Here is a 22297-nt window from a genome sequence, read left to right as displayed (position 1 = left end):
CTGATGAATTTAACTAGTCCCCATATTGTGAGAATGAAATCCCTATCCCAAATAGAGATGGGAAAAACCTATCCTTCTTTTCCGTTTGATTCTTTGAATTACATGAACCATCCATTTTACACCAAATATATTGGAGGGTTAAGGTCATCTTGTGAAGAAGATTTTTGGGATAGTGTCTAATCCACACAGTTGAATGTATTAGATATACAAATAGGTGGTGGAACTTATGTTACTTTTTTTCCGTATGCATTTCCAAGAAAATGCATGTTAAAATGATCTATTACATAAGTTTTGGAGTCGTGATAAATTCACCCCTCCTATGATGAATGCACCTCGTATTTTTCAAAATGTGAGTCCCTCATTAGATGGGAGGGTTAGAACCATCCTATGGGAATGATTTTTGGGGCACAACCTATTTACATTGTGGCCCATGGCGGTTTGGATCAACATATAGTGGGGACTGTACAGTCCATTTTTGAAAAATACGGGGTGAATCCATCCTAAAATGTGGTGAATTTATCACTAGTTTTTCTGTGAAACAAGTGGTGGCCAATCACTGTCAAGGTCAAACACTTAATTTTTGGGTCCTTCAAACGGATATTTACTTAAAATCCAGACCGTTGATCTTTTATACCATTATGATGTGATCTTCATGACCGGTGCCCCACACGGCATGCTTTTAATGTAAAGACTTTTATAGGCGGAACATAAATATGGCATATAGATGAAGGGCTGAGATTATCCTGATTGTCGTTGTCCAGACTCAACTTTCCACCGACAAATTTGACTAACACGCGTGGGCTTCATTACTTTTGATTAAACTTGGTTCTTCTTCTTCTCTCTCTCACTGCTCTCTCTCTCTCACTGTAGACAAACATCTTGGGATTTTCTTGTTTCCTTAGTATGGCAGAAATGGTACAAATGTTTGTATCCTCTGTTCTTGATGCAGTGATTGGCAATCTGACGGAATCGGCAATAAAAGAAATGAAATCAATATGGGGTGTTGGTGTTGAGGAGGAGGTGGAAAAGTTAGAGAGGAAAGTGAAATTAATTCAAGGCGTGATTGAAGATGCTGAGGAAAAGCAATTTCACTCTAAGGCTGTTGGAAGTTGGCTTCGACAACTCAAGAATATCGCCTACGACGCTAATGACATATTGGACGATGTTGCTTCGGAAGCTCAATCAAGCAAGAGACAGAAGGTAGGGGTTGTCCGGTACATCTCCTCTATTTTCCAGTACGAACGTGGCATAGCACGTGAGATAAGGGAGATTAGTGGAAGGTTAGATGTGATTGTAAAGGAAGGACATGACCTCCATCTCGAAATTAGAAGAGATGGAGGGAGGGGCTCCCAAATCGAGCAGGAGCGACGGGAAACTACCTCTTTGGTAGACGAATCTGATGTGATTGGTAGACAAGTCGACAAAGACAAAATCATACAATTGTTGGTTTCAGATGATGATAAATTGTACTCTGTTATTCCCATAGTTGGCATGGGTGGGCTTGGGAAGACTACTCCTGCTCAATTCGTCTACAACGATCACAGGGTAGAGACGCATTTTGGGCTAAAAGCATGGGCTTGTGTGTCTGACAATTTTGATGTATTGAGAATAACAAATGCAATTATTGAATCTGCAAGCGGAAGCAACTGTGGTCTCTCAAACCTGGATGCCGCTCAACGTTGTCTCCGAGAGAAGCTCAACGCCGAGAAATTTTTAATTGTTCTCGATGACGTTTGGGGTGAAAATCAAATTCATAATTGGGACCGTCTACGAGCTCCCTTTGGAGTTGGAGTGAAAGGAAGTAAAATTATCATGACTACACGAGATGAAAGGGTTGCAAGGACGATGGCCACAATTCCTTCCCACGATTTGCAGGGTTTACCAGATGATGATTGTTGGGAATTGTTTACTCGGCGTGCATTTGGGGGACGGATTTCAAATGCCCATCCGGAACTGGAGGAAATTGGTAGGCAAATCGTGAAAAAGTGCAATGGTCTTCCTTTAGCAGTAAAGACATTGGGGGGCATCTTGTCTTCTAAAAGGAATGTGAGTGAGTGGGAAAGCATCTTGACAAGCGAAATATGGAAGGATGATAAAAGTGATATATTACCCGCTTTAAGATTGAGCTATCGTTACCTGCCAACCAATCAAAAGCAGTGTTTTGCCTACTCTGCCGCATTTCCTAAAGATCACGAGTTTTTGAAGGATGTGTTGGTCCGACAGTGGATGGCTGCGGGCTTCATTCAACCCAAAGGAAGCACACTCCTAGAAGATATTGGTGGGGAGATATTTGATGATTTATTAACAAAGTCTTTCTTTCAATATTCTCGTCAAAACTTTCGGGGGACTTCAGATTACGTGATGCATGATCTCATGCATGATCTAGCAGAATCTGTCTCAGGTGATGAATGTTGTAAAATGGAAGACGGTACGCCACGAAGCATCCCTGAAATGGCGCGTCATCTATCATGGACTGACGTCAACGAGGGTTCAATGTCTTTGGAGGCCTTGAAGAAATTTAAGAGACTGCGCACTTTACGACTGAAGGCTCCATCTTCCATTGACAACCAGATTCTCAATGATGCATTGATGGAGTTGAGATGCCTGCGTGTATTGGACTTGAGTTGGTCTAAAATCGACAAGTTGCCGGATTCGATTGTCCATTTGAAACATCTACGCTACCTTGACCTCACTGGCACGAAGATAGATAGGCTGCCGGAATCGATAATTAGTCTCTGTAATTTGCAAACGCTAGGTCTGGTATTTTGCAGGAGTCTTAAAGGGTTACCTGATTCGATTGGCCATTTGAAACATCTACGCTACCTTCACCTCTCTCACACGAAGATAGATAGGCTGCCTGAATCAGTAACCAGTCTTTGTAATTTGCAAACGCTAGGCCTGGAATTTTGCGGGAGTCTTAAAGGGCTACCCAAAGGTATCACGAATCTAGTTAATCTACAACATATTGCTCTAGATTCGGGCTGCTGGTACTCGATTTCTGTGCCAGGAATTGGAAAATTAACTTCGCTCCAAACTTTGGAGAAATTCAAGGTGTGTAAAGAGAGTGGTTGTCAGATAGGAGAGTTGAAGAACATGAGGAACATTAAAGGAAGACTTAAGATCTCGGGTCTCGAGGACGTGCAAAACATAGAGGAGGTGAAAGAAGCCAACTTGAAAGATAAGAAATACCTTAATGAGTTGAGTTTGAAATGGCACCGAGATGACAGTTCACAAGATGGAAGAGTCAATGATGATGGGGTATTGGAAGGCCTCCAACCCTATGCCAACCTAAAAGAATTACATATAAAATCCTATGGCGGTGTCAGTTTTCCAAGTTGGATGTCACATCTCTCCAATCTGACTTGCCTTACCGTTGAGGATTGTAGAAATTGCGAACATCTCTTTCCTCCTGATTTTCAGCTACCTTCTCTTTGTAAGCTCTACTTACATAACTGCCCCAAGCTGCAGGTGTTGCCCGCTGACCTTCCTGCCGTCACAGAGTTACATATAAATGGTTGCAGAGAATTGAGTGCCCTTCCGAGGCTCCCATCTATTTGTGACTTAAAACTCCATAGTTGTGGCGTGAAGATGCTATTAAGCTTGACAACGCCTTGCCTTGTCTCTCTTCAAAGGTTAAGCATAGGAGGGTGTGATCAGTTGGAGTGTTTTCTCGAGGAGGTGTCTTTGCAAGATCTAACCTCTCTCCAACATTTGCAAATATTTTCATGTGACAATCTCATGTCCTTGCCCAAGGGGATGCAAAGCCTCACCTCTCTCAAAAAATTGGTAATCGGTGAATGTCCTCAACTCCATTCCTTGTTTCCAGATGATGAAAATAATGACTATGGGCTGCCCACCGAGCTCAATACTCTAGAAATCCACACTTGTCCTAATCTCAACTCCTTGCCCAAGGGGATGCAAAGCCTCACATCCCTCAAGTATTTAACTATTATTTACTGTCCTGAAATATCATCCTTGCCAGAAGGTGGCCTCCCCACCACACTAGAATATTTGTTTATTAACGGATGTCCTAAATTGAATGAACGATGTCAAAAGAACGGCCAAGATTGGCCCAAGATACAACACATCCCCGGAATTAGCTGCAGATAATCGTCATCTAGACAAAGGTGCGACCTCTTTCCCTGTTTAAACATTTTCTACCATTGCATTATTATTATTAATTAAATCATCATGATTTTAAGAAAAATTAAAGAAACTAAGCCTAGGACTATCCTTCTGTACAAAACATGGCAGATGTAGGAAAATGAATGGAGGAATCTAAGAAAAAGGAAGCGGTTTCGATTGTTGGATTACTCTCAGTTCCACAACCAGGACAGGTAAAACACAAAATTGGAGCATGTTTGTCTGCTTTTTTTGTAATATTTTGAAGATTTTCTATTTAACTCTGGAATCATTAAAAATGATTTCTCTATTTTTAAGTAAGTTTCAAAAAAATAAGAACTAGAATTCTAACCGGTACCGTGTTGGATTGTATATGCTCTCTGTTTTAGAACTAATGTTTTCCAAAAAAGAGGAATGCTAAAATGAAGAGCGCCCTTACCAAAATAAAGGAAAAGGGCGCTCCCATTGGATCCATTTTGCAAAACTGTATTTATTATGGCATTGAAAAAGGCAAAATTAAAGGAATCATAAATGCTTATAAATGAGGTTTGGCAACATGGATCCAATGGGAGCGCCCTTGTGCTTTATTATTGAAAAAATCTCAAGTCCTTACCCAATCGGATGCAAAACCTCACATCCCTCAAGTCATTAGCTATTAGTTATTTGGGAATGTCCTAAATTGAAGGAACGATGTCAAAAGAACAACGGCCGAGATTGGCCCAAGATACAACACATCCCCTATATTGACTGCAGCTAATAGTCATCTAGACAAAGGTGCGACCTCTTTCCCTGTTTAAACATTTTCTACCATTGCATTATTATTAATTAAATCTTCATGATTTTAAGAAAAATTAAAGAAAGTAAGCCAAGGACTGTACGTGCGAGTAGAGTTTTTACATGGTGTAAGCCCATATATCCAGTATTTTTTAAAAAGTATTGTACCGTCCACCACATAGAATAGGTTGTGCCCAAAAATTCATTTCCATAAGATGATCCTAGCCCTCCAATGTATAGAGGAACTGCATATTATTGGAACCTCTGTAGATCGGGGGTTGAGATCATCCTAAGGAAATGAATTTTGGGGACACAACCTATTTACTTCGTGGCCCATCAAATGGACGGTTTGGATCATTCTGTGGGGTGGCCTATACAATACTTTTTTGAAAAATATTGTATAGGCCAATGGACAAACACGACAAAATTAATTTTAATTTTGTGTTCTCCCAAACCTTGCCATAGGACTTCACATGGGTATGAAAACTTGTCTCTAAATAATGAGAAGCTAACAAGACCCAAAATTTACAGCCTTTTCTTCCTATACATTTCTCTTTCCCAGGATTGTGGGACTAGAAGTTTCAATGCTTTTCATACCAAATCTTTCTTTACTTAATATTGTTATCCTTTGAAAGTAAAATAACACTAATAGTTGAGTCATTCGTCTTAGATGTTGAAAATCAAACCTAAGCAGTTCAAAAACCTGGACTTGAATTCATATAAATAGGTGTTTAGTTTTATTTTGGGACAATTTTGCATCTACATTTTTAACCAAGAACATTACACAAATTAATTATCTAAAAATGAAATGAGGGATTTTTTCACAAAATAGATATTTTTATCCTTTTATTTTGACCTGACTGCTCCCATTGGTAGAAACAATGGGAACCAACTACTAACTACATAGGCCATTGACCACGGTTGTAAAATATCACTATTTTAATTTCGATATTTTAAACTATCTTGATATATCAGACCTTTAAATATCACAATCTATTGTCCTAGATACTATATATGTATCATGATATTTTAAATATCACCCGTATATGTAGGTAAATCTGACATTCGCCCCCTTTTATTCCTGGACCACCTCTTTTGGGATAAAAAGAGTAGTTATAATCATGGTTTTAAATTTCAGTTTCGGCAGCGAAATCGAAATTTCAAAATTTTGCACGAAATCCGACGGACTAATAAAAAGAATATTTTATTCATTATCGAAATCCCTGAAATTTCGGTCGAAATTTCGGGATAATTATAAAATAATTAAAAATTCTAAAAAAATGGTCGAAATCCCTAAAATTTCGCATGAAATTTCGGAAATAACAAAATTTTGAAATCTCGTATGAAATAATGACACGTTTCGGGTATGTGCCATTTCGGATTTCGGTCGAAATTTAAAACCATGGTTATAAATACTTGAGGGTGGCTTGGAGTTGAAAGTGGGAGAATATGTAGGGCTTCGTATTATTATAGCCTCCATGAAATGATGTGGGGTTCAATTGTTGGACACGTGCGGGTCCCAATGCTTCCACCAATTATGGTTGCAAATTCTCCCCCTTGGGTTTGGTCAGGCACAACAGGCCCAATTTCTCAATGGGTCAAAAATGTGGCGCTACAAGAATCAGGCCTACACTTAAAGCCCACACTCAACCTAGACAGTCGGCCTCTCTTTCAGACCTACCACCAACATCTTTTCATCCCCTCTCGATATAAAATATAAGACACTTATGATTCTCGAGTTTTTATAGAAGTAGAAGAGTTCAAATTTTCATGAAAAGGAAAGGTTCATCAGGCCCAGTCAATTAATTAAAGAGGTCATTATACCTAGATCGTTAATTAATATCATCACTGTTGTCCCCAAATCATTCTCATAAATAGAATTATGCAACAACGTGTTGCTTAAAATAAATAGCTATTAAGGACGAGGATGTTTATGCTATACAAATGGCAAAGATAATACCATAGGTGGCCACATGTGTGTGTGTGTGTGTGTGTGTGAGAGAGAGAGAGAGAGAGAGAGAGAGAGAGAGAGAGAGAGAGAGAGAGCACCCTTCTCTTTTTTTCCCCCACCTAATGAAGCAGGCCAAATGGGGTTAGAAAGTAGTGAAGATGTTGGCATGCTGTGGACCCCGATCCGAGAGAGGCGGGAGATGAGCCCCCAGAAGTCTTTAGATCATCCACGTGAAGGAGAGCTCTACCAAGGAACTTTAAAAAAGGATGCCTCTCACAGCATGAGTGGCGATGTAAAGGGAGATACCTCTCGATTCGGAGACTAGCCCGGATTCGAGACGTACCTTAAACAAAGAAGAGTCGCCATCCAAGGAAGTTGACCCTGGATCCCATACCATGCTCTGTTGCAATGGATAACCAGAGATTCTGGGTTCGATCCCCAGCAGAGTCGTCAGCCTGTGGACCCCGATCCGAGAGAGGCGGGGGACGAGCCCCCGAGAGTCTCTAGATCATCCATGTGAAGGAGAGCTCTCCAAGGAACTCTAAAAAAAAGTACCTCTCACAGCATGAGTGGCGATGTAAAGTGAGATACCTCTCGATTCGGGGACTAGCCCGGATTCGAGACGTACCTTAAACAAAGAAGAGTCGCCATCCAAGGAAGTTGGCCCTGGATCCCATACTATGCTCTGTTGCAATGGATAACCAGAGATATATAAAAGGTTCGTGCCTGGTTACGAATTTGGAAGGTCCGAAGAGCACCTTATCCGCCCAAGTGCAAGCACCTGGTCTCTTATGCCATTTATTTACTGATTTTGAAGAGTTTTAGGTGAAAATCTTGTAAAATGAGAACATATATCTCTGAGAAAACATCTATATAATAATGCATGTCTCGGAGATGAATAATAAGCACACATAAAAGAAATGAAAGAAGTGCCACCTAAGAATAGCTAGGTTATGAGTGTCATGCCTAAATGATGTCTAAGTTCTGGTGTGCAAACACATGCATACTACAACTAAAAGTATAAGATCTGCACAAGATATAGTAAATACAATAAGCTAGAAGAATAAATGATCTACAACTAAACATATGATCAAAATAAAGAAGCAGGTATATGCTATAGCTAAAAATATGAGTGGGTAAAGCATTGAACACATACTATCATGATCCTATGCAAAATCAACATCAATATACAAACACAAACCCTAAAGTGCTAACAACAGACCATAAGACTCTAAAGCTTAAACCCGAGTCTTTGGATGATCTAATGTTCATCCAAAGAAGCCTACGTATTCCCGTCTCCACAAGAATCAGAGTCACGTAGTTCTTCGCCCTATTCTAAACTATGATGCCTAAGACATCTAGACCTCTATCCTAGACTCGACCTAAAAGACCGGACTAGATATTAAAGCTTCTTGCGAGATTATTTAAATTCCAATGGATTGTGAATTTTAGGACATCCTATATGCCCTAACTAAATGCAGGTTAGCCATAAGCTAATGCAGGTGGTTCATATATCCTATGTATAACTAGGCTGTGTTCCTAAGGGAAACAATGTGATCACTAGCGCATCCTAGTCTAGTCATCAGTTGCCGATATGAATCGCCAACTGACCGGACGGAGGCGTAACCTACTCCTAGCTAGGACAGACTCCTAACTCTAAAACAAACACAATCATTACAGACTCCTAACTATAAGACACCCCAAATATATAGGACAGACTCCTAACTTTAGGGGAAGATCTTTTTGAAAAGGTTTTGAAGAATTTTTGTATTTTTTGAAGGTTTGAAATGTTTATTTTTAAAGGTTTAGCTGGACTTGGGATATGGATCCCAAGCTGCACTATGTACCCTGTGGAAAGGGATCAAGCCAACGTAGTTCGGAAAAGACTTTCCTAACTACTCCTAATGACTCTAGATTTTTGAGATTTTTGGATTTTTCAAATATTTTTTGAGTTTTAACTCAAGAGGACAGAATCCTATCATCATAAGGGTAGGACAGACTCCTGATATCTCGCAAAAGTTGGACAGAATCCTATACTTTGTGAGGGGTTAGACAGAATCACGACTCTGCAAGGGTTGGACAGAATCCTATGCCTTGCAAGGATTGGATAGAATCACATGAGTTATGAAAAGGTTGGACAGAATCCTAACCCCTATGATGATATGACAGACTTCTGAAAGACTAACTCTCTAACTAAGGACAGACTCCTATGCTAATGGACTGACTCTTTGGCTAAGGACAGACTTCTATGCTAATGGAGTAGACTCATAACTAATAGCTCTATAAAATGGGAGAATAAGGTTGGTGAGACTAGGCTAGTCTCCTAAAAGAGAGATGACAACTGATGCTTATGAGGCATGACATGTCTCCTATAGAAGAGAAGACAAATAAGGGTGTCATTTAGACTAGGCAAGTCTCCTAAACTCTGAGAACATTATGACCAATGAGACAAAGCCTGTCTCCAAAAGGTTCGACTTTTCTGCTGAGACATAGCTTGCCTCATTAAAAGGGTGGGCTTTAGATGACTCTAAACACATATATGTTCATCTAAAAAAAATGCAAGTATAATAAATATAGTGCAATAACACTTTGAACTTTCAGAGCTATAATGCCTGAACCAATGTTTGGATAAGTAGTAGATGATAATTCACTTGTATAATGATTCTAGCTGGAATTTGAGCATGCACATGATTTCAACAATGGTGTCTTTTTTATCCACACTAACTGAAATGCAAAGAAGTTAAAATTTAGACATGGGAATCCATTTAAGCACTCTTATTTCCGACAGTTACTCCTTACCTATTTTATCCCTCTTACTATTATTTTCCCCAATAGTGATCACTCTAACTTATCATGATCTAATAAAAACTAAGAATATACCTAGAATAACAGGGGGAAGATGAAATACATTTCTCAACATGGATCACCAAACCTATACTACTAAAGTTCACGAACTATAGCATCCGTTCATATAAAATTACTATTAGGAACTATATAACCTGCTATTACCAGATCATGACAGTGTACACATCACCAATCTTGAATTCCCTAGCTAACTATGACTCAAGAACTATCATATAAACGAGGACTGAAATGAGTAAACTATATGACTCATTGTCAGAAGTTTATAATTGGATGAAGGAACATTAATATCCTTACAATATACAACCATAACATAAAACGACCTTGTAAATATATCTTATATACTTTGAACTTTCAGTTAACAAAAGGATAATCTTTAAATCATGCAAAAGGACATCTCAATCAATTTCCAACAAAAGCTCAACTCAAAATTTCAAAATATTTCACTAGCTTACATTCAATCAAAATACTGCTAGTATTCATAAATATCTATAACCAATGTGAAGAATAAAGTATGAATTCTAATGTAACAACAACCTAAACATGAATCACATACTCAAACATATAATCGCACAACCATAATTAAAATGACACAATTCACATGTTTTAGCGTCTTGATATAAATCCACATAAATTTCAGACTAGGCCGATATCATCAACACTCCAATAATATATCATTAGTATTACCACTCAATCATGATGGAATTATTATCACTCATCCATGAAAAGATAAAACTATGCTGGAATGAGAATTCTCTGTTTTTTTTATAACATGGATCAAGTAGATTCAATAAGGGAGCTCAGAGATTACAAATCTCCATACTTGTTAACTGAGAGTCCACTAAGATACAAATTCTCAAACAACTATTTCTCATTCAATGAGACTTTTCTAGGTTGCATGAACTATGGATTCTATGTGTAATTTAAGGATTGGAAAATCAATTTATACAATAAAAATCAACTCAACTCATGCAATTTCTTGAAGGAAAATATCATTACTACTAATGTGCTAAACAAGACAAGGGACAGAACAAGGGCTATAAAATCTCACCAACTCATTCAAGAAACATACAGGGTAATAATATTCAATTTCCAAAATGCAATTCCACTACGAAGAAATTACATATGCAAGCATAATTATGTTAACACATTTCCAACTTGAACCCCTTGCACTTAACACTTATTTGCTTATCTACACTCATTTAAAGCTTCGATATGAGAATTTAAAATCAAATCTAGGATTTGAAGCTAAAGCTAGTAAAAAGATGAAAAGATGATGAAAAGATGCTGGATCTAAGGTTGCAAACACAGAGGACAAGAAAACTAGGGTTTAGAGCTTAAGAAAATATAGATCCAAGACTGGAAACACAGAGTTGATATTTAAAAAAGTAAAAATGAGGTAAAGAAGAGATTGCCGATGGCAAAAAATGGCAGAAATCCGGCAGAATCTTGCCGGCAATTGGTCGGAGAAGAGAAGGAAAGGTTAGGGTTTCGGTTAATTTGGAGATTTTTCTCTTCTCTCTTTCTTTCCCTGTTATTTTCCACTAAAAATGAGATCCTCCTTGAAAATGAGCTCAAATGCCCTATTTATAAGGAAAAATGGGCACTGATATTAACACTACCGGTTTTGATAAGCGCGCGATTGCGCAAAATTTGATAAAGCGCGCGGAGAAATCGTGTCCTATTCGGACCACGATCTGCATCGCTCAGGATAATTCACCCCTCTTTCTGGTTACTCTGCAATTCTTGCTCGCCTTGTCCTATTTGACAAATCTGCTCAGATTATGACAAAATTTTGCAGGGGCTTAGATATGACCCTAAGCTAACATAAGATGTAATTTGGGACCCTAATTGACTGTTTTGGCGAGGTTTTGCACAAAATTAGAAGGTTTAGGGCACGGTCAAAATGGGGTGTCTACACATGCCACCTTTTCTAACCCCCCAATATAACAGAGACCACCACCCTCTGGACATGCCTTTTACTTTACTCCTACTCAATGGTAAGAATTACCCCACAAAACTTCTTTAATTTCTCATCATTCTATTGCACCCCCACTTGTTTTATTTTTTTCAAAAATACCACCCACATGTTATTAATCACTCAATCTCTTTATATTTCAAAATAGAAGCTCTCCGCTCACACCTTGCCTGAATTTTCTACTCACAATGATATGCTTTTCACACAAGCTATTAATGAAACCATTGAAAGTGAAACTTCCTCTCTCTATCATGGCTGTCATAGTTTGCGCCTTCGCCTTTGCCGGTCTTCTCTACGCAGAAGATATTTGCGCACTCACTCGCACCTCCATTCTCAAGCTTACACCTTGTTCTAAACAAGATCTGATAAGTGAGGTTACAACAGGTAATTATAATTGGCCACTTTTGCTACTCGACTAATATTTTGCGATTTTGACATGAACTATTTGAATGCTGTGTAGAGGAGAAAGTGGATTCCTCTATAGAAGAGGACTTTGTTGCAGAAAAGATGGAGTTCGATGCAGATAAGTGCAATGTTGTAAAGGGAAAGTGGGTGTTCAACAGTTCAACAAGCCTTTGTATTCAGAGCAGACTTGTCTGTATTTGGATTGACAAGTATCAAGTGTAAAGAATGGAAGACTGGACAATGATTATCAGCTTTGGGAATGGCAGCCGAACGAATGCAACTTTCCGACTTTAGTTAACTCTTAAATAAAATTCTTTCATTCTATCAGTAGTAATATCTGTTTAAGTTTAAATGATTAAATAACACCAACTCTAACATCTTAAGCTTTTGGAGTGATTGGTTGTTTCACTTGGTAGTAGAGCTATTGCCTCGCGCCAGGTCCTGGATTCAAAACCCAACAACTCCGTGATGTTAAAATCCACCGAACCCAAAAAAAGGGGGGTCACACGTGAGGGGGAGTGTTAAAGTATAAATGATCAAACAACACCAGCTCTAATAGCTTTAACCTACTGGAGTAATTGGTAGATTCACGGTTCCCAAGTTTGGAATTAGTACAAAACTATAGATTAATGTCAATTTATATAAGAACCCGACATTTTAAATTGCATGGTAGTTCAACATTCATATATACATCATGTACATATCACTTAGTACCAGACAAAGCATATACCAACTTGTAAACAAATCTCATTCCCCATTAAAGCGTGGTTTTTATGTTATAATTGAAAACCCATAAGTATTGACTTCATCTTCCAGTTTTGATGCGAAAGTCGCCCTAGAAAGACTGAGAGGAAAGAGGCTAATGTTTGTAAGTGATTCACTACAAAGAGGGCAATGGCAATCATTTGTCTGTCTGGTGCAAGGTCATATACCAGTAGACCAAAATCCTTCAAAGAGGGCAATGACAATCATTTGTCTGTATGGTACAAGCTCATACACCAGCAGACCAGAATTCCATGAGACGCGGTCGATCTTTATCTGTATTCAAAGCCAAGGTACTAACACCCCAATCCTCCACAGATTAACAGCCTCTTTGGATAAAATTTATTTGCATATAATCTTATATGCAAATGTTTTTGAAGTTAAATATGATTATTTGCAAATAATGGTTATCATAGTTTTAGAAATGATATGGTTAATGGCTCCAGAAGAGGCCTTACTATGCAAATTCTATTAAATTCAAAGTCTTATTCACAAAGAATCAATCTTAGTTGAATCCAAAGAGGCCCAAAATCTCGGATTTCTCTTAATATTAAGCTAATAATGGTTTTATCCAATGCACCCACAGGAGTACAATGCTTCAATTAAATTATACCGGGCACCTTGTCGAATCCAATTATGATCTTTATATAATAGGAGACCCAAACATGAGAACACTGAAAGTAGATTCTATCTCCAAGCATGCAAAGAACTGGATAGGGATGGATATCCTTGTGTTTAATACTTATGTATGGTGGATGAGTGGCCTAAAGATAAAGTCGTTATAAGTTCTTCTAACTCCTACAATTGAGTATAGTTTTTAAAATTTTTTGATGATGCAGCCAAATAGTGTAAGCAATTTAGAAGATGCTAATCAATTGCAGCACAACATGACTTTTTTCCATAACTGATTAGTTCTTCAGACTTCTGAGATCATAATGCTTAAACATTCTGAACTAAGTGATCTGTTTTATGTTATAATTATCATTTTAGGTTTTTTGAATGGAGAAGAAGGATATGAGGAGCTTGAAGCACCGACTGCTTATAGGATGGGTTTGAAGACATGGGCCAGTTGGGTCGACTCTACAGTGACTCCTAATGAGACCAGAGTGTTCTTCTCTAGGACCAAGGTATTTGGAATTGGATATTAAACTTTGATGGAAGTGGTAGATTAAATCTGGATATTTCTTATCCTTGAACAAGAACTTTCCTAAAGTAAACCCGATTTTTTATTGACCCCAGTGAGCCGAGGGAGTTTATGATTAACGCAGTTGGGCCAAAAATCGAATCAACCTGGGCGAGTCAATGATTGATTCAAAGTTTTTAAATAGTGGTTCCAGTGTTTTGAACCCTCATGAAGTTCTTTGTTGTTCGTGATGGGGAAACCGTTGCCACTGTAACTTAGTCATTATGTATTTGCACATCTTGGCTTTACTTTCCATTTTGGACCGAGGGGTATATCTGACTCCCAAAATGCTGTCAAGTGTTACATGCATGCTTCCCTAATCCTTGATGTCTATCAAATGGCTATATGGGTCTTATCTTTTTTATGTCCATTTAAGTTGAAGGGTGTTTCTACTTTCTACATTGATCGTATGGTGTTCTCATTGTTGATATATTTGGCTATCACTATTGAAAAAATTGTAGGAAATCAACTATGTAAAATATCCGCAGTGAACAAGGTCTAATGTTTCTTTTTTATCTAAATCCCCTAGTTTGACTTGTCATATTGCTCATTATACAATTTGAGATTGTTTCATGTATATTTTGACATTGGAATATCATTTGTTCTTACCAGTTACCAGCATCACAGCTTGAAAATGCATTGAACCAATGAAACATCTGATCATCTTTATCGAGGTTCTTGCGGACCCTGTTTTTCTTTCTTGTCCAATTTAACTCCCCCCTCAATACTGATATATTGGAGTTTGGAAACGTGAATATTATATTAGGTCAACATTGGTGGTGTTGGGGCTTTCCCAAGAGTCTCATACTGAAAGTTATGCACAGACATCTCAAACTCAGACTGTGGAGACAAGTAACTCTGGTGAAATATCATTTTGGGCTGGGTAGTAAGATGGCAGGCAACACCATATTCATGTTGACCGTATTAACAAATTACCTTCAAGACAAAATCCTGCCTATATTTGATGGAATTAGATCCATACCTGGACCCACTTAGAATGGTCAAGGCGGTGAGTTTAACCAAAAAAAAAATGCCACTCTTTCAATGGCAAGTCATTGAAGGGAAGAAATTGGCTACATGAAGCCATCAGTTGTTGATTTGTGCTCTCTACATTGCTGGCTATAGAAGTATTCTCACAGGATCCAGTGTATTTTCCAATTTGAACACACTTCCTAAAGGTTGTGTACAATGTAACAAATTTGGTTCCCAAGTCAAATGCAAGTTTTGATGAACTTTACATTTGTTTTAGTGAACCAGAAAGCATCACAACATACTCAAGTTTCTATGTGAAAATACAGTAATATATTATAGATGGTTAAGAGTATGAGGGTTCAGTGAGAGATCTTTATGCCTCCTAATTTATTATGTAATAGTTAACAATTTTGTGAGGTTCAAAAAAGGCCAAGTATAGGCTCATGAAAGTGGATTTGAACTTTATTTTGTTTCTAAGAAGATAAAATTTCTATCCTTTAGCTTCAACATCCAAAACGTAGGCTTTGTGGTGGAGTTTTTTTGTTGGACTGTTTACTTCCCTCCAAGTGCTATTATGTATGCTCTTTTTATCTTTTCTGTAATTTATGATTACCTCATGTTTTGTATTGGGTTATTCTTTATTAACATGTCCTATCCTATTATATAAAATGTGTGATTGTTTGGATTAGCTCCATCACTCAATCTGGATTGATTGATTTACTGTGGGAACCTTTTCCAAGGCTTCAATTTGTGTCAGGGCCCAAGTTAGGCTCAGATTCTGTTGAAGTTAATCCCATATGTTGGAAGAAGAGTTCAATGTAGAGGGGGATGTGAAATGAAGAAATTGAAATACTTTCCATATGTAATTTTAGGCAAGTTTCCTTTGCAGTTGATGAATTAGGTAATTTTTGATGAGTTTCCTTGGCATCCCTTTTCCAGCAGTTGATGAATTAGGCAGAAACAACCCACCAAGGAAATTATAACTACTCCAACAGTTGGTACTAAAATAACGTAGTAGATCAAACGTGGGATCACATCCGAAGCGTACGATCCGATAATTGCCCTAGAATCCACTATCGGAAGAAGAAGAACCCTCGAATCCACTAGGAAAGGGAAGAAGAAGAAGAGAGATATAGAGAGACAAACGTCTTTGATATTATTCCATGATTCATTTAAAACTACAGCTTACAATGTCTTATATAAAAGAAATGCAATTTCCAACTTAGTAAACATTTCTTAAAAGAAAACCCTAAAATTAGAACACCTATAATTAGAAGTGTAATCCTACTACACGTAGGAAACAAATCCTAATAAACAAAGAAACTCATTACTAGCTTTCTAAAAAGGAAAAAACCAAATAATTAGTAATCTATTGTCCTACGTCATAAAAGGACTAACATTCCTCATGGTAGAGTAGAAGAGATACAAGGATGAGCTCCACCTCATTTTTCCATCACCAAGAAGAAGAATAAAAAAACCATAAATGTCATATTTTTCATGAAAATGACTAGGTAGAAGTCATTTTTGCGGTGAATGGTAACAAGCAATTTTTGGGTCTCACATATGGACGTGTATGTGAAATCAAAGATCATTGATCATGCACAGCATCATGAGACGACCCACATGGTCGTGGTCCCATCCCAAATGACATCCCATGCCCAAGATAAAGAACTACAAAAGTCAATGGATTATCATTTCTTGGTCGTAACATAAATGAGGCTTATGGATCAAGGGTGTTGGATCATCCAATCAAGGTGTTCTCAATGACATATGGCGGAACATGGTTTGTAGCATTTTCTATTCAGAAGCAGGTCCAAAATGTTTATCTACTAACTTCAATTTTGTGTTCTGCCAAAGCTTGTCATAGGACTTCACATAATATGAAAACTTGTCTCTGAATAATGAGAAGGAAGCAAGACCCATAATTTATAGTCTCTTCTTCCTGTACATTTTTCTTTCCCAAGCATTGTGGTACTAGGAAGTTTCAATGCTTGTCATACCAAATCTTTCTTTACTTATTATTGTTATCCTTTGAAAGTAAAATAACGCTAATAACTAAACCATTCATCTTAGATGTTGAAAATCAAACCTACGAAAATAATGTCTTGCAGAACAGATTTGAAAATCAGATTTTTTTTTCACTGTTGTAGTTGATTTGGAAATCTAAGGCTCTGATCGAGTTCCAAATCTCAACTGCAAAAGTGAGAAATCCAAATCTAAATCTTATGGGTATTCAAACGTGGCCACGAGGGATTTGATAGGGACCATCGCATAAGGCATTTCGCGCAACGACTGTTGCATGAGAGAGCAGCCACATAGGCTCAGATTTTGTCGTATTCATTTAAATCATTTGAGGTGGCTTCACTCTAGTGCAATAGCCATTCCACGAAATGCCTTATGCGATGGGCTTCGATCGACAGATGAATGTGGTGATGAGTATAGTTGATAAAATGAAGGTTCTTGTCTCCTCCATCAACATAACACAACTCTCAGAGCAACGGATAGATGGACATACATCGGTTTACACAGAATCACAAGGGAAGTAATTGACAGAGGAGCCAAAATCAGTCCCACAACACTACACTGACTGCATACATTGGTGTTTGCCTAGAGTGCCCGATACATGGAATCAACTATTTTATTCATATTTGTAAGCAATATGAAAATAGGAAACCATTCATGCATTAGATAATTAATTTCAAATATACATAAAGAGTTCTTCCAACCACACCAGTATTACATACTGGTCTACAAACAACTATACTTTCTTCATACATGACAAGTTTTATTAACAACTTAAAATATAATTTTATAGAAGATACTAGGTTGTAATTGTGAGGGATGGGGGATTCACTTCAACCATTCTAGGCTTCTTGTTAACAATCTTAAAAGAGACCTTCCCAAGTGGAATTGACGAAGATATCGGATCATATACGGAGACATGGACTCCCAAGGCAGCTCTACCTGAAGGGTCAGGGTTGTTGGACCACTCTGCATCCCATTCAAGAGCCTTGGCTGTGCTGCAACCAACACTTGCACCCCCTGGAACTGTTAAGCTCGCCGAGTTCTGTATTGAAAGAAAAGTGAATTCAATTTTTTATATTTCCACCATAACATATTTCTATATAATCAAACCGAGTTTCAGCTAATTACCTGTGGGAAGAACCTTTCAAAGATCATTCTGTAGTAGTATGCTTCCTTGGTGATAGTTGTATTGTGTGGGAAGATGTGTTTTGCATTGAGCATCATTTTATCTGTCACCTGGAAAAGATAAAAGAGAGTTAAAAGAAGAGTGAATAGAGTATTGAGAGAGAGAGAGAGAGAGAGAGAGAGAGAGAGAGAGTTTACATGTTGAGCTGCATGGGCTTTGAGTCCATCAATTCAACTGTAGCCCACACCATCACTAAACTGCTCTTTCTGCCTATAGAGAATATGCTGCAGAACAGAAAAAAGGTATCCTTGTTAGTTATGTTCATAAAGTCACACATGCATCAATAAATAATGCAGGGATCGCGTCTTAAGTGTCAATGCTTGTGGAATAGACCTTTTTCTGCAGAGTATCATACATAATTAGCATTTACATGTGTATGTGCAACAGGATTTTGACCTTTGGCAGATAAGGATTTTCTTCATCATCGAAAGCCTTTCTCAACACCCACTTCTCAATCCGTCCAAGATCTGATTTTATCCGACACAAATCACAAACACAAAAATGCATTTAAGAAGCTTTTAGAAGGTATGATTACATATATAAAAACAGTAAATTTGTATTTAAGAAGCTTTTAGGTGTAATGACTATAGATATAAAAAGGAACAGTACTTTTTGCTAGTTTTATAGGAAATTTGATAGTTATATAATAATGCATGTTCCATACGTACCATCTTCTATTTAGGATCAATATCCATTGCAGCATTTATGAATTGTTTATCCAAAAATGGTACACGAGCTTCCAAACCCCATGCAGAAGTTGCTTTGTTAGCTCTCAAGCAGTCATATTGGTGAAGGACCTTTATCTGTGAGACAACAGTATTAACAATCTATTAACCACAATTATAAAATTATATGATTGCAATTGTGACATAATTGCAAAATCCATGTAACATCAAAGACCGCATCAAAGGACCTTTCTCGTGTAAGGAATTCCACAACAAATTTCTAGAGAATGCTGGAACAAACAATTGGATAAAAATGTAAAGGTTTCAATAAAATATCAACAAGGAGGCCAAAATAAGAGCAATCTCAATAAAAAATCAATAAGGAGGCCAAAGTTAGAGATTACTTTGCAAACTTTTTGGGACTTAATTTGACTGTGAGAATGTTAACCAATATTTACACTACCATTAGCTAAGATATAGAATTGTAAACACAAGCCCAAGCTCAGGATGGAAACGGGGATTCTAAGTTGAGCCATTTATAACAAAAATCTATTACTAATGTAACATAGTCACGTGAAAGCACAGAGTTGAACCAGATACGCACCTTGCGACACGTCTCACGATGGAACTCTTCCTTGTTAGGAGCCTTGTGAAAATACAAGTACCCTCCAAATATTTCATCAGAACCTTCACCAGAGAGAACCATCTTTACTCTTAAGGCCTTGATCTTGTGAGACATAAGAAACATGGGTGTGCTTGCCCTGATTGTGGTTACATCATATGTTTCGATATGGTAGATAACATCGTCAATGGCATCAATACCATCCTGCCATTTTACCGAAACCACAAAACCTTATTTCTTAACTTCAAGGAAAAAGAAATGTACATAAAATCCATTTTATACAACTTGAAGACAAATCTAGTTCAGGTACTTGAACAGTAAAGTGAAATTCATGGTGAACAGTCCCAAGATAATCTGCAACCTCCTTCCCGGCCTTCAAATCGGGTGAACCCTGAGTAATAAACAGAGGAAATTGGATTTGTAGTAAATCCCTAGTTGAAATTCTACTTAGGGGAAAGGTATATCAAGTCCAACACAATCTTCAATTTACAGATTTTTGCCTATGGTGGTGTCAGCCTTCCAAGTTGGAAGGACATCTCTTCAATTTAACAAGCATTACCTTTGAGGATTGTAGAAAATGTGAACGCCTCTTGCCTCCTGATATCCATCTTCCCTCTCTTCGTGAGCTTACATTAAGATTATGCCCTAAGCTGGAGGCATTTCCTGAAGCCAACCCTCTTCCTGTCCTCACAAAGTTGGAAATAATTTGTTGTGAAAAATTGAGTACTGTGGACCCCGATCCGAGATACGACGATGAGGGAACGAGTCCCCACACCATCTGGATCATCCACGTGTGAAGGAGAGCTCTACCAAGGAACTCTCGAAACGGATGCCACCCTCAGAGCATAGCACGAGTGGCGATATAAAAAGAAAGAGATATGTCTCGATCCGGAGCCAGGACTCGAAACCAAGACATACCTGAAATAAACTCAGAGTCGCCATCCATGGATATGCCATGGATTCCTAAAATCAAATCCTCTGTGCAATGGATAACCAGAAATATATATGGGTTCGTGCCTGGTTACGAATGGAGAAGGTCTGAGAGCACCCCCAATTCGTCCGAGTGCAAGCACTTGGTCTCTTATGCCATTTATTATTAACTTCAAAGAAGTTTGGGTACAAATCATGTGAAATGGAAACAATCCTCAGGAGTCGTCTACCTAAGCATGCATTTCCTAAGGATAAAGTTAATAAGCACACATAAAATAAAATGAAAGATGTGTCACCTAAGCATAGCTAGGTTATGAGTGACATGCCTAATGGGTGTCTAAGTTCTGATGTGCAAACACATGCAAGCTATAGTTAAAAGTATGGGATTAGTACAAGAAAGTAAGAAAACACATCAAAACATACAAAAAATAACTCAACAAATCCTAAAACTCTAAATGATTAGCCCGAGTCTTTGGATGGTCTGGTATTCATCCAAAGAAGCCTACGTATCCCTGCCTCAACGAGAATCAAGGCAACGTAGTTCTTCGCGCCTATTCTAAGCTAGGATGCCTAAGACACCTAGACCTCTATCCTAGACCCGATCTAAAAGACCGGACCAGTTATTAAAGTTTATTGTACGATTATTTAAATTCCAGTGAATTGTGAATTTTAGGACACCCTATATGCCCTAACTAAATGCAGATTAGCCCTAAGCTAATGCAGGTGGTTCCTACAACCTATGTGTAACTAGGCTGTGTTTCCTAAGGAAAACAAAGGGTGGACTAGCGTATCCTATTCTAGTCATCACTCGGCGATGTGGATCGCCGACTGACCGGACGGAGGCGCTCCTATAACTCTAGGACAGACCCCTAACTCTAAAACAAGCACACAACAAACAAACAAACAAACAACCTATCAAAAGAAACACCTAACTCTAAAACTCTCTATCTAGGAGAAACTCCTAACTCTAGAGGGAGATCTTTTGAAAAACAAGGTTTTAAAGGTTTTTGAAGAAAGTTTAAAATATTATTTACAAAAAGTTTGGCTGGACTTGGGATGTAAATCCCAAGCTGCACTACGTACCTCGGAAGAGGATCAAGCCAACGTAGTTCGAAACGAACTCTCCTAGTTAAAACCTAACAATCCAAAAGATTTAAGTTTTTTAATGTTTTTCAAATGTTTTTGATATTTTTATAGTTTTCAAATGTTTTTGAATTTCAAATTTCCAATGTTTTTAAATTTTTAATTTCCGATTTCACCCTTTTGGTCAAAGACCTAAGGGAAAATGCAAAGCAACACCCTAGGGTCAAACCCTAGGGCTAACAGGGGAAACCCCTAAACCGAATAAGCTAGCTATCAAAAGACGAGCGAGTCAAAGACTCCCTAATAAGAACAAACGAATCAAAAACTCTCTAATAATACAATTAAAGAAAACAATGGAGTCGAAGACTCCCTAATAACGACAACCGAGCCAAAGACTCTCTAATAAAAATCACTAAAGAAGACAAATGAGCCAAAGGCTCTCTAATACTACAACTTAAAGGAGGAATGAATCAAGGACTCTCTAAAAGGAGCAGCTCTAATATAAGGCTAGGTAAGCCTTCTAAAAAAAAAAGGAAACCCTCTAAATGAGACAAGGCTCGTCTCCAAATAGGGGCTCTAATATGAGGCTAGGTAAGCCTCCTAAAGGGGGAACTCTCTAAATGAGATAAGGCTTGTCTCCAGACAGGGACTCTGTAAATGAGGCAAAGCCTGCCTCCTATGGGATAGACTCTAAACAACAAGGCTTGTCTCTGAAAGAGAACTGCCTTTCGAGATGAAACATGTCTCCTAATGGGGGAATCAAATATCTAAAGGTAT

At 38.0% G+C, this 22297-nt stretch overlaps 1 protein-coding gene and 1 pseudogene across 7 annotated transcripts; one reads left to right on the top strand and one right to left on the bottom strand.

The window, feature by feature from the left end:
• Positions 1-849: 849 nt before the first annotated feature.
• On the top strand, positions 850-15446 carry LOC143880344 (putative disease resistance protein RGA3). Of its 6 annotated transcripts, XM_077383240.1 has the most exons (8): positions 850-4127; positions 4255-4337; positions 4808-4896; positions 11952-12071; positions 12148-13147; positions 13845-13981; positions 14650-14711; positions 14804-15446. In XM_077383240.1, the coding sequence occupies exon 1, from the start codon at positions 904-906 to the stop codon at positions 4108-4110; it is 3207 nt and encodes a 1068-aa protein (XP_077239355.1). In that variant the 5' UTR covers positions 850-903; the 3' UTR covers positions 4111-4127; positions 4255-4337; positions 4808-4896; positions 11952-12071; positions 12148-13147; positions 13845-13981; positions 14650-14711; positions 14804-15446. The 6 variants fall into 6 exon arrangements, with proteins under 6 accessions (XP_077239355.1, XP_077239356.1, XP_077239354.1 ...); XM_077383241.1 differs by lacking the exons at positions 14650-14711; positions 14804-15446 and adding an exon at positions 14094-14573; XM_077383239.1 differs by lacking the exons at positions 14650-14711; positions 14804-15446 and having other exon boundaries at positions 13845-14573.
• Positions 15447-17681: 2235 nt separating this feature from the next.
• LOC143879044 (asparagine synthetase [glutamine-hydrolyzing]-like) lies at positions 17682-20063 on the bottom strand (annotated as a pseudogene). Its single transcript, XR_013251112.1, has 8 exons — positions 20058-20063; positions 19818-19898; positions 19490-19711; positions 18875-19023; positions 18617-18683; positions 18358-18444; positions 18163-18270; positions 17682-18076 (listed from the first exon to the last, which is right to left on the bottom strand). The product of XR_013251112.1 is annotated as an asparagine synthetase [glutamine-hydrolyzing]-like (transcript).
• Between the last annotated feature and the right edge of the window lie 2234 nt (positions 20064-22297).

Source organism: Tasmannia lanceolata, unplaced genomic scaffold (assembly GCF_043159265.1).
Source record: "Tasmannia lanceolata isolate RefF3 unplaced genomic scaffold, GAP_Taslan_0.1 ptg000006l, whole genome shotgun sequence".
Classification (NCBI taxonomy): Eukaryota; Viridiplantae; Streptophyta; class Magnoliopsida; order Canellales; family Winteraceae; genus Tasmannia; species Tasmannia lanceolata.
Note: the sequence above shows the minus strand (reverse complement) of the source record. Positions and strands in the feature narration are given on the sequence as shown.

What these genes read in the sequence shown, in the direction of transcription:
- LOC143880344 (XM_077383240.1), top strand. Translation starts at nt 904, where the DNA reads ATGGCAGAAATGGTACAAATGTTTGTATCCTCTGTTCTTGATGCAGTG.